This window comes from Drosophila bipectinata, chromosome 3L, assembly GCF_030179905.1.
Source record: "Drosophila bipectinata strain 14024-0381.07 chromosome 3L, DbipHiC1v2, whole genome shotgun sequence".
NCBI lineage: Eukaryota > Metazoa > Arthropoda > Insecta > Diptera > Drosophilidae > Drosophila > Drosophila bipectinata.
The window spans coordinates 17,484,076-17,497,551 of NC_091738.1; the positions used below are offsets into that span (position 1 = coordinate 17,484,076).

Consider the following 13,476-nt stretch of genomic DNA (forward strand, 5'->3'; position numbering starts at 1 on the left):
CAAATCTGCTTTGCATTCGTGCGGTCACGTGGCATCATCCTTGGCATTAGATAATGTTTGAAATTCGGGGATATTAATTGTACAAATTAAATAGATCGCACATCTGGTGGCTGGCTTGATTGCAGAGTGTGAACAATGTTGTTGCCACAACAACTCTTAAAAAAGTGTAGATGGGGCAAAAGTGGGCTTGCAACTATTGGCAATTAAGTTAATTGTAGAACTTTCAGTAAACACCGCAGGACATCAGTCTGCTAAATCCCTCCTCTTGCTAAAATCAACTTCCAAAAAACAACCAACACCCCAATATCCTGGCTTCCTTTTCTGGCGAATTACATAAATACGAACAAACTCTAGAGCGACATCGTCAGGGGCATCATCGTCATTGTCAGGACAATGTCAGGCGCAGCTTAGGCAAATAAATTTGTACATCTAAATAAATCCTGGGGCAAAGGACATGGTACAAGTCCTGTTTGTGTGTTTGTGAGTCAGACATACAAAAACAAATAATTACAAGTAAAAATCGCAGCAAGCATAATGGGGCAGATAATGAGGTGAGGTCGGAGTTCGGGACCAGACGATGCCAAGTCCCCGGCAATTAAACATTTTCAATAAAATTTACACCTGAGCTCATTTTAATTGAGTTGCAGGCAGTGGCTCTGCGTCTGCACTTGAAAAAGGATCGCCAGGAGCAGATGCTCTCCCTTGTGCTTGTGCTTGTGCAAGAAACTTGTGCTCTCCGGGAGTGAAACGATGCGAATCGCAGTGAAGTGGAGTGGAGCAGCACTCGAATCCTTCAGATATAATTGCCCGGCCCGGCCCGGCACGGCACGGCCCAGGCAGAGATATTCAACTTTGGACTCCATGACTCTTGTCTGTCTGGCTCTTCACAGTCCCCCAGCTCCTTATTCCAATTGATTTTTGCTTCAATGTAGTGGAATTGATTTGTGTACGAGTGGCCACGCCCACTCCACCAAATTAGTTGCCATAAATAAAAAAAAAGAAAAGAAAACCAAAACTGAAAACTGAAGCCAGAATACAACACGAAAAAATTAAATAAGAAATTGGCAAAGGAGAACGAAGCGGACAAGTGAAATATTTTTCCTATTTGGCTCGGAAATTTGCATAAATAAGGTTGCCATGACATCGGCGGGATATTGATATGATATGGAGAAGGTAGCCGCTGCTGGGATATTTGCATACAATTGTTAAATACTCTTGAATGTGAAGAATCTCTTCAATATTAAATGAAGGTTGACTCAATAAAGGATATAAGCATGTGAGATCTGGTTTATATTAAGAATAAATTCTTATCTTTCTGCTTGATAATTACCTTATTTTTAATATAGTATGAAGAGTATTACTGATTCGTTATGTGCCACTTCTGTACCCTCTTTTGTCATCAACCAACTCTTATGACATCGTGAAATTCTTGCCTCAATAAACATAAATTTGCACTGGCATTCTGGCCAAAGAACCCAGTGCCACACCACCCAGCCGTCCCTGGTCGAGTGTGCCACCCTCAGTGAACTATAAAAATTGCCAATAAGTTGATCCCCTTGCAGAGGACAAAAAAAAAAGATTGAACGGAATGAGGTCTCGGGAAAATGTTGTCGCATGCAAATTTGCTGCCTGATTTGTTCATTTTGTTTCAATTTGCGCTCTCCTCGATTTCCGATTTTTTTTTGCGCCTCAATAAAGTTCGCTACGAGTGCATTCCACAGATAATTGCAATGATTCGCTTTCCCCCGAAAGTAATTGGGGGATGTGTGTCCTGTTTCCTAGTATCAATTTCGTTTTTTGAATTTTGATATGGTAATTTCGGTTATTTTTTCCTTTCCTGCCTTTGGCACTAAAATTGATACTTGATGATGGGTAAATTGAACTTCTCCGTTTGTTATTTGAATGTTTATTATAAGCTTTTGACTTCTGGTTGAGAAGTGCATTAGACTTTAATATTTTACATATATTTTAAATCTGCACCTGGTAATCCCCAGTACCAAGTACCCCCATTTAAAATTACGAATCCTGACCCTTTTTTTTCTCCAAAGAACACCCTTGTCAGTTGAGCAATTAAATTCAGCAAGACTTTAATTATATTTCAGCAAATTTTTAATAAGGCACCTCGAGACCGCTATTTTTTCCTTTATATATCAAATATAATTCCTTTTTTATAAATTCCAAATAAAAAGGAGAAAAAATTGTTAACAACTTCAATTAAATTATCAACTTTCCGCACGTAGAAGTCTCGACCTGCGGATGGGGTCAGAAAAAATTGGCCGCTGGAAAAGTTTTTCGGGCGAGTTTTAACTCAATTTGCCTGCGAAAAAGTTTTGCCATCTTTCCCATCTCGATTTTCACTGGAAACGCTTAACGCGGCTTAATTGTGGTCACAGGTGTCTGGGGCAAAATTTTTATCGTTCTGTTCACAGTTTACAAAAAAAAAATGGTTCCTTTACCCAGGGGGCGGTGCGGAAATGACAGACTGAAATGAGGGAGATTGGTTGGCTCATTTCGTTTAAGACAATTTTTATGACCTTTACGACTATTTGCCGAGTCGTTGCATTAGATTGGCTTTGATTGCGTTTATGGCTCTAAGCTTCTTGGGCCAGAAATAAAATTCCTCAATTTATTTGTTTGTCTTAGCCACATAAAAAAATAATGCGATAGACCACTTCTGACTTTTCTCTTCGGTAATTTGATATCCTTTCGCGCAACCCTTTTTTATTCTTCTGGCTGCCGGCCAAAAACCTTAGCGCGCTTTTCAGCGTTGCCCATTTTTTAATTGCTTGAAATTTAATATTTTCTGGCTGGCTTCGACCGATGTTTGTTTTATTTTATGCTAATTATATTCGTATGCACCGCGAAGCAGTCCCTCGTTTTATCTTCACTTTTTCCGCCGAAAAGCCAATTATAAAATTTCATTTTTGCACTCTTCGCTTTTCAGTTTGTTATTGAAAATAGCTTTTGGCGTTGGTAATCCGATAGGCGCAATTAGCAAGGGGAGGTCAGCCACACAGAGTCACTCCGAGATGAGGATTTAATAACAATAAGCAGATTGCCGGATTATTTTCACATGAGATTTTTTGCTGCAATGTTGGCAACAGTAATATGGTAATATTATGGGGGTATTTGTTAACCATTTCCTATACTATCCTAGCACCTTAAACTAACTTAATTTAAAAACCCTCATTTACCTTTATAATTATTCCAACCTAATTGAAAATCTGATAAAATTCTGTTCCTAATACAAAGTAAACTCCTGGTACTTTTCGAAAATGCACACACCTATTTATATTTATGAGCTGACCAGTCCATCTACTTCACATGTGCGTTATAATTCAATAATTTCCTCACTCGCTGGGCGCACAGATTTTTTTAATTGCTTTTCAATAACAGGATGGAACTAGAGAGTTCATTCAAATGGGGAAGAAGGACATTGTCCTGGATGTGGAGCCTGTTCAGGCGCTGATAAGCCGCAGGATAATCATCAGCATGGTCAACGCGTTAAATGCTGAAAAATTCATACGTATGCGACTGAAATATTTACGAAACGAATTAAAAAGCTCGCTAATGTAATTCACTCGGCCAGCGCTAATTTAAATTTTTAAGTGGACCAGCAATATGTAAAAAAATTAAAAAAAAAAGCTTAAGAATTTTCAATACTCTATAAGAGTTGTTTATTCTTATTCAAGTAGTAACACATAAATAAATGAATAAATTAAAAAATATATATAAGAATTACCAAATCTTTAAAGATAAAAATAAATAAAAAAAAAATAAACAAGGGAATCGCCATATAGTTGTATAAAACCCATGCTCGACAAAGAAAAGAGCAACGTTTAGCTGCTGTATGCAACAAATTGTTGCACGGCTTTACCGAATAATGTTTCCAGCTCTTCTATGCCGGCATCGTCCTCTTTCTATCCTATTGGTGGGGGTGCTACAATGTTGTGTTAATGTTTACACATGTCCATGACACGACCACAATGAACAGGAGTCCAGAACAGCACCAATCCAGTTGGGAAGCTGCTTACTCCACCGCCGGTTGCTCCACTTTTTCCCAACCATTTCAGGCCAGACTTTACACTGGGAAATATTAGGAGTAATTCGCTTTCCATACATAAAATTTTAAATAAAATATATCAACTAATTGAAGAGTAAATATCTTAAATCGAGACCTTCTACCAATGTCTAGCTCTACTGCCCTTTTTTCAGTGCACCAATTCAATTCAATCCAGCCTGGTCTGTCCATAAAGTGCATCAGTTGCGCTGCATTGCACTTTGGAGTTGCGTCGAGTAAAGTGCCTCAAAATGCATCGTGTCTGTTCGGGTGTCGATAGCAGGCCTTAATTAAAATTAACATTTTTTGCACAAAACTTAACAAGCCTCTGGCTCTGGCTCTGGCCCGGCCCGGCCCCTGATACCTTGCTGCCGCCACTCTTTAAACATTGTCGGGTTATGCTTTTAGGCCAAAGTTAACTCAATTTGTTGTGAGTCCTCCACAAAAGGGATATGGCAACGTGTGGGTGCCTCGGCTTCCTCTAACCTCTCACCCCAGATTTCTATTGATTCAGATGATGGTTATTTAATTTGGAGCGTCAAGTGTGCGTTATTGATGCGAGCCGAAGAGGCTTTTGAGTGCATTTGCTGTTTTAATAGCCTGTGGCCATCAGGATGGGTCAATTTTATGGTAATTGAAGGATAGCGAGAAATAATGTACCTACAGGTATGGGAAGAAACAAAATAATGCTTTAGAATTTTTAGGCTTAAATACTACCTTTTTTATAATACTAGTCCTAATACTTACAAGCCATGCAATTATTACTTCTGCTTCTGATATTAAACTACATTTAATAGATTTTATGAAGAAGAGTTCTTGAATTCTGAAATATAATATTCCATGACACAGCAAACTGCATTTTTTTATTCTATAATCCCGCGAAAAACGACATTTATCCACCGAAGGCGAAACGCGCACACAACCGTATTTAATAACCGGCTCATATTTCCATATAGTTTATTTGACTTTTTGCGAAAATGCATTTCCGCGGCAGTCGCCTGCTGCCGTCGGCGACGAGGGGAGCGGAAAAGCGTTCAGGTCTGCCCGGGTAAATATCAATATTTACACCTTTAATTAAAAACGCTAACAAGGTTATTTAGTATGTTGTAGAGGAGGCAGGAGGCAGGATAGGAAGGGGACTGGCCCGGAAATCTGGCAGGAAGTCAGCCGTGGCTGCCAAACAAGTGAAGCTACGGTTACGCGTCCTCTTACTCCCAATGTTGGAAAAGCTTTTAAGCGAAAATGCCAAAATGGAAATGTAAAATTTATTTTTCATTTACTGGCTTAACTTTAAATAATGCACTAAGTGGGAAGGATATTTGGTTGGGTTTCCAAAGGTTTATATATTAAGTGCTTTATGATATCTGGTCATGTAAGCGAGAAAAGTTCAATCATGGTTCAAATCCAGCTTAGTGGATGACTAATTCATCCTCTTTGGATGGCACAATCTGGATACCCCAACTGCAATAATCACGCCTGCATTGTGTGCCTAAAATATTTGTCATATTGCACGTGCCACCAAATTTCCAAAGGCGCCGCTAATGCCGCATCACCACCCACAGGGCAAGGTGGTGACATTAAAATCCAAATATTCAGACTCTACGCTGCTGCATGTCGTTTAATTAAAAAATGCCCCAAAAGCATTTACCCAAACCCCAGGCCAGATGAGGCCGCAAAAGGGCTAAAAACCAATGCAACCAGTGCTGGTGATGCAGCAGTTGCAAGTGTAAAGAGGGAGGCGTGCACTTTAATGAAAACGGAAACCAAATAATCAGGAAGTGACAATCTCCCAGGGTGGCGGTCAAGCTCGGATGGTATAATGGCAGGACCTCCAGGACAAAGGCGCACTCCATTGCAAAATGGGAAAAGTGCAACCCATGGAGCGTATGAATTTAATGATTTAATCGCAGTGGCTCACCCCCATTGAGATTCGCTTCCTTTTTTTTGTGCCACGCCTTGTTGACACTGCATGCGTGTCAAGAGAATTTGTCAAAAAATGCAACCGCCGCTGGCCGCCCCGGGGGAACATGGACAATACTAAGTGGACTTGGAGATGGACTTGGCGATGGAATGAATATGAGGGTACAGGGCCGGGAGATGGGCCGTGCAAGTTATTGACTTTGTGTCTCTGTCAAATCCTGGCATGTGGTCAACATTTAAGTGTAATTAATGCCCGCGGCAGTCGCCAGTTGCATTTCATCCGCTCACTCCGAATATGAAAACCAAATATTGCGCTTAATTTGATTAGCATGTCTGCGTCCAGATTCCGATTGCATTTTTTGGTTCCATTTTTGCAATTCTAGCCGGAGGCACATTCGACTTTATTCTTATTATTTTTGCAATACCGGAAATATGGTGAAGCTGAAGTATGTTCAGGAATAACCAGCAGAAATATAAACCATATAATTTTGAAATAAAAAATGGCAAAAATGGCATCTGAAACTAGTATATGAACATACAATTATCTTTATAAAGTCTTTAATTTTAAATGGTTAACAGAGTTCTTAAGAGGGAGTTCCACCACTCTAATCCTAGTACTATCAACCAATTCCTCTGTCCCCAGGGACTATACTTGTATGGAAACCATTTCTTGTCAAAGGGCGCTAATCGAAAGTGTTGCTACCTTGGTAATTAATAGTTTTCATCATCAGAAACTTTCAAACACTTTGAACTGTCAGAAACTATATGCAAATGCGGCAAAGTTCCTTTTCTTGGGCAAGAAAATTGAATTCTTCTTGGGTTAGTTGGAAGACCCCAACCCTTGCCCTTATTGTGGGTTGCCATTAACCCCTTAGAGTCCCGTGTGGCCTTTGACGCCTCGTGTGTGGAGCATAATTACAGGGACCAGTCAAGTTCTTCAATTAAAATATATTTGGTTTTCAAAGAGTGTGGGTTTGGGTCTCCTTTAGTTTTTGACATGGAATGGCAAAGTTTTCGACGCGCCTCGTTGCGGCTTTGTGCGATTTTTAATCCTTTGTGCCTCTGACAATCCAATTAAAAATGATTTGTGGTTGCTTTGTGTAAATAGTTAATGTGTTTCAATAATATTGTATAGTTATTAACGAATAAAAGATCTACAGAAGTTCAATATATTTTTTAATCAAGTTTATTATGATTTTTTGTTTTATTAAAATTAAAGCAAGTCTCAAAAGAGAAAAAAATACAAATGCCTGGCATTAATATCCTTCATACATATATATACTCCATACTTTGGAGTCCAAAGTGTCGAACAAAAAAGTAGCAAAAGCCCCATGACAGTCATAATGATGACACACTTACCACATAAACCGCACGCACCACATATAACCACCGACAGGCCAACCACCAGATTCCGCCGAGAGTGGTGCCCCAGTGTTGGGGGGGAAAGTCCCTGGGACCGGGAAATCCGAACAAAAAAAGGGTTGGCTAGTGGAAAAGGCCCTTGTAGCAGCTCCAGAATTGCCACTAAAATGCACGCTAATGAGTTTCAATTACGACCGACTGACAAGGCTGCTGGATGGAGTCGCGGAAGGGTGAATGGTTGAACGCATCTGAAACAGTTTTTATTTTTATTGACGTGGCATTTGGGCCTTCTATCGTCGTCGCCGTTGTTGTCGTCGCTTCTGTTGTCAATTTGCGTAAAATTTTCGTCCTTTTTGGAGTGTTTGTTTGTCGCTGCTTTGATTGAAACTAAACGACGAGCTGAGCTTCAGCTTTTTGAAGGTGTGGCGTGTGGCATGTAGCTGGTGGGAGGGCATGGGAGACATTAGATGAGGGCTTGGAAAGTGCTTGATTTTAATTAAATTCCCGTTCCCACAAAATTCGACGAAAGCAGCTGAGGCCGTTCTAGTCAGCGCCGTTCTGTGGCATCCACCTCATACCTCTCTCTGAACTCTGCTTCTGTTCGTCACTTGTCCTTCTGATTTCAGTTTCAACTTTTTTTTGTAAAATCGTAAACTTTTATGATTACAAGAGAGCCCAGCGCGTTTGTTGTTATTTGTGCTACTGGTGTTGCCGCTTACGTTGTGGCCTGGTGGTTGCCTTTTGCAACTTTGGCACATGTTGCACCGAGTGGGAGTGGTGCCACCTAAATGGTTATGGCGCCGAGCATTTTAAATAATTAATGGCCAAGTTCGAGTTGCTAGGACTCCGTTACAAGTGCAACTCAACAGAGGCGCCACAAATGTAATAAAAATGTTGGGCCAAAACTTTGACCAAGACGCACAAAATGCCAGAGAACTTTGGCCTTCTGCAGACATTTGCCAACTTCAGTCCAAAAATCGACTACTCGACTGCATTTCAATTCCCAAACGATTATAAACTACCGACGGTTTGCAAATTTAATTTACAACTACACAAAGTGAACAAACCGCAACAAGAGCTCCTCGCTGCGAAGTTTTTACTTTGTTAAGGTCGGAGGGCAGACTTTTATTTGCCACCTACGAAACAACTTTGGCAAACAGGGGTCAGCTGCCAGCTGGAGCTCCTGCTGCCGGCTCCTGGAATTAGCTGCTAACTGGGGAATAAAAATGTACTGAGGAAATAGTTTATATTTGATTTAAGTAAGTAATCTTTACATAAAGTAATCTAACATAAAAGCACTCTACATAGAACAGATCCACACTTGGTAAACTCTATCTCACAATTATATATTTAAACAATTTTTTCTATATTATTTCTCTCAGTTTAAAAAGGCTTTGGGAAAAGTTCTCCAGAAACAGGAAATTATGTTTATTATTACTTTGGCACACACAATTCCGGACTGAAAGTAGCCAAATGCTTTTCCCCAAACAATATGCAAATATTCGAAAGCCAAAGGAGCCTCAAAAGACCCTGAAAGAAGTCCCCTATTGCCCCACCCATTTCCCGAAAACTTCAAATTTAAATTAATAAGACAGGGGCCAGGATCGCCTGGCTGGATGAGCTTCGTTAGCTTCCTGGGCGGGAATCATCAGCATCAGGAGGAGCGTCCTCGTCCTAGGAGTGCACACTAAATTGCACTTTAATTGCACTTTAGGCGAGAGCCACTCGCCGAGAAAACTGGAAACTTTTCTTTCCTCTTCGATGCCAAAATTTTCGGCCATTGTCTGAATGGAGTGCAGACGGGAAATTTGGTAATCATCATAAATAAGTGATTCGAATTAATTAAATTCAGTTTTGGGACAAAAGTTCTTTTTCCAAGGAGGTAAGGTAATCAAAGTATTCGTGAAGAGTCTCCAGAGAAAAGAACAGGGTTAGTTAAAATATTTTTATACAGAATTTTTCTATAATTTCTCATTAATCTCAGGAACAAATATCACTCATAATATCATTAAAAGGAAACTAAAAATTTAGCTAAGTTGTACTTGATCCAGTTGCAGTTTTTTTTCCATGGCCGGCACTGTTTGCCCGTTGTGCTTGATGCCTCTAAGCCAACTGATGTACTCATCCGGAATACCCGTCTCCTTGGCGCCCTTAACCAGAACCTTGAGGTAGGTTTCGGAGGGCTGGCGATCGAGGGGAATGTATTCCTGGGCACCTGTGGCATGAACTATCGTAGCAGGCTGATTGGTCAAGTGGTAAGCCCGACAGGTGATGTTGGAGTTGCTGGCCAACGAAAGTACAGATATGCTGATCGGAATGTAGACGCGATCGGATACACTTTCCTGACTGTAATAGAGGTTCAAGAATTAGTATTTCTTAATGTGGTACAATTAAGTATTCATACTCATCCAGATCCTTGAGGTTTTTCATATCGATCTCCCAGATGGCTCCATAGACATGAGATCCGGGTGTGGCCACGATAGTGGCGGGTGCCCCGAGCCAGTTTTTCGATCCTGTATGAAAATCCAAGCGATAATTCTATAAACGCGGGATAAATTCCAGATTTTTAATTTTATTTAAAATTTTAGTGAAATATAATATTTTCTTACCTCCAATTTACCAGCTCCAATCCTTTTGGCTGTGGGATTTTGAATGTGAATCCTGCTGGCCAGCATGTTACTGCCAAAACCAAAATAGTAAAATGTGCTAGCCATAATTGAGGTAGTATATTGTCTGAAAACATTTTTTATAAAAAAAAAACATTTAATATAAAGTGTATAAGTTTTAAAGCCATTCGGCGCAGTTAGCAATGATTCAAAACCTCCCAAACTGTAAACTGCTTGCAAAAGGTTTGTGAAGGAAGCAGTTGATAAGTGGTTTAGAACTTGGCTAAAAAAAATTAAACGATTGAAAATTCCTTTTCTTTTTGAAAATTTAACTTTGGAACCTATATAAATTTTTGTTTTTTATGTTTCTCTAATATTTTTCTTAATACTTAAAAATTTACAAATATAAAATGCCGAAAAAATCTAGTATATTTAAGCTTTTGAGCTTTTGCATTGTAAATCAAATCAGCTGTGTCACCACAAAAATAAATACCCAAGGTTTATTGCTCTTTTAGGAATTTTTTCTTTGTTTTGAACTAAACTTACCTTGTATATTTATTGTTGTATATTATCACTATTTTATTTATTTTTCTATTATATTTGTACCTTGTTTTATTAAATTGTTTTGGGGAATGTACACGTCACTTAACTGAATTAATTTTGTTTACACGTTTCTGCTGGACAGCTGGGAGAGAACTCTCAGACTGATAAACCCAAACACAACGTTGTGATCCAGAGAGTGAGTGATATGTAAGTTCAGAACTTTTCATTGACAATGCCAGGGCTTGGAAAATGAGATACTAACTTCCTTTATTGAGTAGGTATTCTTCTTTTATTATTTCTTTCTTTGATCGCTTAAATTTAGATTAATTATATATTATTCTATATTTTAGTATATTTTATTCTTTATCTACATACATATATTTAACAATTTTTTTTATTTTTTAATTTTCTAGAGTTATATTTATTTGCTCCATCGTATAAAGGTTCCGGCTAATATTATAAAGCTTGCTGTTTGGTTTGAAACTTGGGAAGTAGTATTGAAAAACTGTTAAAACTTAAGTAAAGACTGCAACCATGATGAAAGAAAAATTTTCCAAAAAATGTTAAATTTTCTTATTTTGGAAAAAATTTATTAAAATTCTTAAAACTGAGTTGCAAATTATAATATAAAAGATTTAGACTTAGCGTCTCATCGGTTCTTTTATTATCCATATGCTACTTATTCACAATTGGACATCTTTCAGCTCCAGGTCTTGCTCCAGCTTACTGGCCACTCGATTGTTGTGTCTGATGCCCCTCAACCGCTGCACGTATTCCTCCGGAATGGAACTCTCGATGGCCCCCTGGACCAGACACTGGAGATAGGTTTTCGATGGCTGCCGGGAAGCAGGAACGGACTCTTGGGACAACTCGTAGAGATTGGTCTCCGGTTGCTGGATCAGCAAATAGGCACGGGCTGGGATCGATTCTGATGCATTTGGACGTTTTACGTAGACGGTACGCGGCTCATAGATGCCCAAATGTACGCCTTCTTGGCTGGGATTGTAATAATGGATAATCAGCCAATAATTCCAAAATAATAGTATATATCTTACTTGTCAATATCAGGCAGGTTGCTGAGGTCGATCTCCCAGAGAGTACCCCAGAGACTATCTCCCGGAGTGGGCACAATGGTCGCCACTGCTCCGTCCCAGCGTTCCGACTCAAAGGCGAAGTCAAGACGATATCCCTCCAGCAGGACGGGCCCAATCCTTACTGCAGTAGGGTTCTGGATGTGAATTCTTTTGGCTAGCATGTTGCTTCCGAAGCCAAAGTAAAGGAACTTGTTGCCCCGAACCTCGGGAAGATTCTGCGTGGCATTATTCACATTAATGCTGCTGATGCTGTTCACACTGCCGATGCTGTGGCAACTGGATCCAGGACATGTTGCCAGGAGCCATGTGGCGAAGCCGATGAGAATCTGACGATTCATTGGGTGAGTATGTTACTGTGACTGTATGTTACTTCCAAAGATTCGATCACGTTGGCAGTTGAACGGCTACTGAGTTAAATATTATTCCCCAAGAGATTACCTTAGAATATACCCTTTGTTTTATTTTTGGGAATATCACAATAGTTAATAAATTAGAACTAATTATAAAAAAATTCTAAATTAAAATCTTTATTTAAATTTTATCTTTATGCAGACCAAATTCTAACTTTCGTATTAAAAAAATATTATTTTTAATAAATAAGTTATTGGCGAGGGTATTTAAACTTTTATAATATCAGTTCTGGAAAAATACAACCAGTCACTTATCGCCTTTGTGTTCTAATCAGTTTTTGTTGACTTTAAAAAATATTTACTCAAATATAATTCAATTTAGGTTGGGAGAATATTGCAATAATAATCAACTTTATTTTATTTTGGAGACTAATTTGAATGTTTAAAAAATAAAACAAATGATAAAGCTGCATCTTAATCTAAAAACAAATTTTTGTTTAAAAAAATTTAATTATCTTTATCAGGACCAATACATTTTTAGATTTTGATGAAACTTTTAAACTTTAAAATGCTTTGGGTTATGTGCTTTAATAATATTAAATAGAATTTAAATGTATTTCTCACCAAAAGTTGTTTAGTTTTCAGATAAAAAAAACTTCTATTAGCACAGCAAGAGGCGTGTCTATTTTGTCAGTCAACGTTTTGGTTTTTAAAGTAAATTTTGAAAATCGAATTTGATGCAAACACAGACCGGGCAGCGAGTGAATGTCACCAGAAACCGATTCGTTTGGCTTTCGATTCCAATATTTGGTGACATGACGGCGGCAACAGATTGAAAGGGTGGCGGAGCTGGCTCTGTTTGCTTGGTAAGCCACAGTGACAGGCGTTTGCTCGGCGAACATGTACGAATATATTTTAAATGATTTTTGCGATTTTATTGTGGAATTTGTTGCATGTTCTCGATGGATGTTTGTGTGGCTTGCGGCCGGACTTTGGCCAGTTTGACATGGTTTCTGGCCAAACCAACAGCAAACCAAACCAGACCCGATCGTATAGGCGGAGGATGGGCCAGGACTCCAACAGAGCAGGCCAGGCCAGGACAGGACACGGGAGCTGAATGCGTTAAGAGGCCTGACGTGGTCAACATGACAGCTGCACTTTGTGGTGATTTATGTGTATGACTGCGAATGCCAGGTGAAAAAAATTTGCTTTTTTTTATCACTATCTGACAGCCTGTAATGCGCGCATAATGACAGCATACAAAGCGATTTGTAACAATTCATGAATGGCTGAATGATTGTGTGAATTACTATCCATTATCTAAATTTAAGGGTTTTTAATTGATGATAAGTATGAGTTATACGATTTTTATTCTTTTTTTTACTTTCAGACCAAAGGCATCTATCGTCTGAAACTCTTTGAAGGCTTTCGCAGTAGAATAACGAGACTCCGAGTAATGAAAGTGTTATGGGTTAAAAACAAATGTAATTAAATGATTAAAATCATGTTCTCTTTATTGATATATAATTTATTTTTTTTAT

At 38.9% G+C, this 13,476-nt stretch overlaps 2 protein-coding genes and 2 long non-coding RNA genes across 5 annotated transcripts; 2 read left to right on the forward strand and 2 right to left on the reverse strand.

Moving 5' to 3' along the window:
* Positions 1 to 6,614: 6,614 nt before the first annotated feature.
* On the forward strand, positions 6,615 to 11,269 carry LOC138926279 (uncharacterized). Its single transcript, XR_011442743.1, has 3 exons — positions 6,615 to 9,272; positions 9,327 to 10,765; positions 10,905 to 11,269. It is a non-coding gene; the product is annotated as an uncharacterized lncRNA (long non-coding RNA).
* LOC108120342 (gamma-glutamylcyclotransferase) lies at positions 9,370 to 10,069 on the reverse strand. Its single transcript, XM_017233962.3, has 3 exons — positions 9,952 to 10,069; positions 9,747 to 9,880; positions 9,370 to 9,688 (listed from the first exon to the last, which is right to left on the reverse strand). Exons 1-3 carry the CDS (start codon positions 10,054 to 10,056, stop codon positions 9,370 to 9,372), a joined length of 558 nt encoding a protein of 185 aa, XP_017089451.2. The 5' UTR covers positions 10,057 to 10,069.
* On the reverse strand, positions 11,133 to 11,996 carry LOC108120340 (gamma-glutamylcyclotransferase). The gene is made up of 2 exons (XM_017233960.3): positions 11,547 to 11,996; positions 11,133 to 11,487 (listed from the first exon to the last, which is right to left on the reverse strand). Exons 1-2 carry the CDS (start codon positions 11,921 to 11,923, stop codon positions 11,175 to 11,177), a joined length of 690 nt encoding a protein of 229 aa, XP_017089449.2. The 5' UTR covers positions 11,924 to 11,996; the 3' UTR covers positions 11,133 to 11,174.
* A 592-nt stretch (positions 11,997 to 12,588) lies between these two features.
* On the forward strand, positions 12,589 to 13,476 carry LOC108120343 (uncharacterized). 2 transcript variants are annotated; one of them, XR_001773073.3, is made up of 3 exons: positions 12,589 to 12,801; positions 12,936 to 13,129; positions 13,326 to 13,476. It is a non-coding gene; the product is annotated as an uncharacterized lncRNA (long non-coding RNA). The 2 variants fall into 2 exon arrangements; XR_001773072.3 differs by having other exon boundaries at positions 12,591 to 12,837.

Excerpts from the sequence above, each read along its gene's own strand:
- LOC108120340 (XM_017233960.3), bottom strand. The coding sequence starts at position 11,923 with ATGAATCGTCAGATTCTCATCGGCTTCGCCACATGGCTCCTGGCAACA. Across the intron at positions 11,488-11,546 it reads AACCTGCCTGATATTGACAA|CCAAGAAGGCGTACATTTGG; the intron begins GTAAGATATATA and ends TTACAATCCCAG.
- LOC108120342 (XM_017233962.3), bottom strand. The coding sequence starts at position 10,056 with ATGGCTAGCACATTTTACTATTTTGGTTTTGGCAGTAACATGCTGGCC. Across the intron at positions 9,881-9,951 it reads TTGGAGCTGGTAAATTGGAG|AATTATCGCTTGGATTTTCA; the intron begins GTAAGAAAATAT and ends CCGCGTTTATAG. Across the intron at positions 9,689-9,746 it reads AACCTCAAGGATCTGGATGA|TCAGGAAAGTGTATCCGATC; the intron begins GTATGAATACTT and ends CCTCTATTACAG.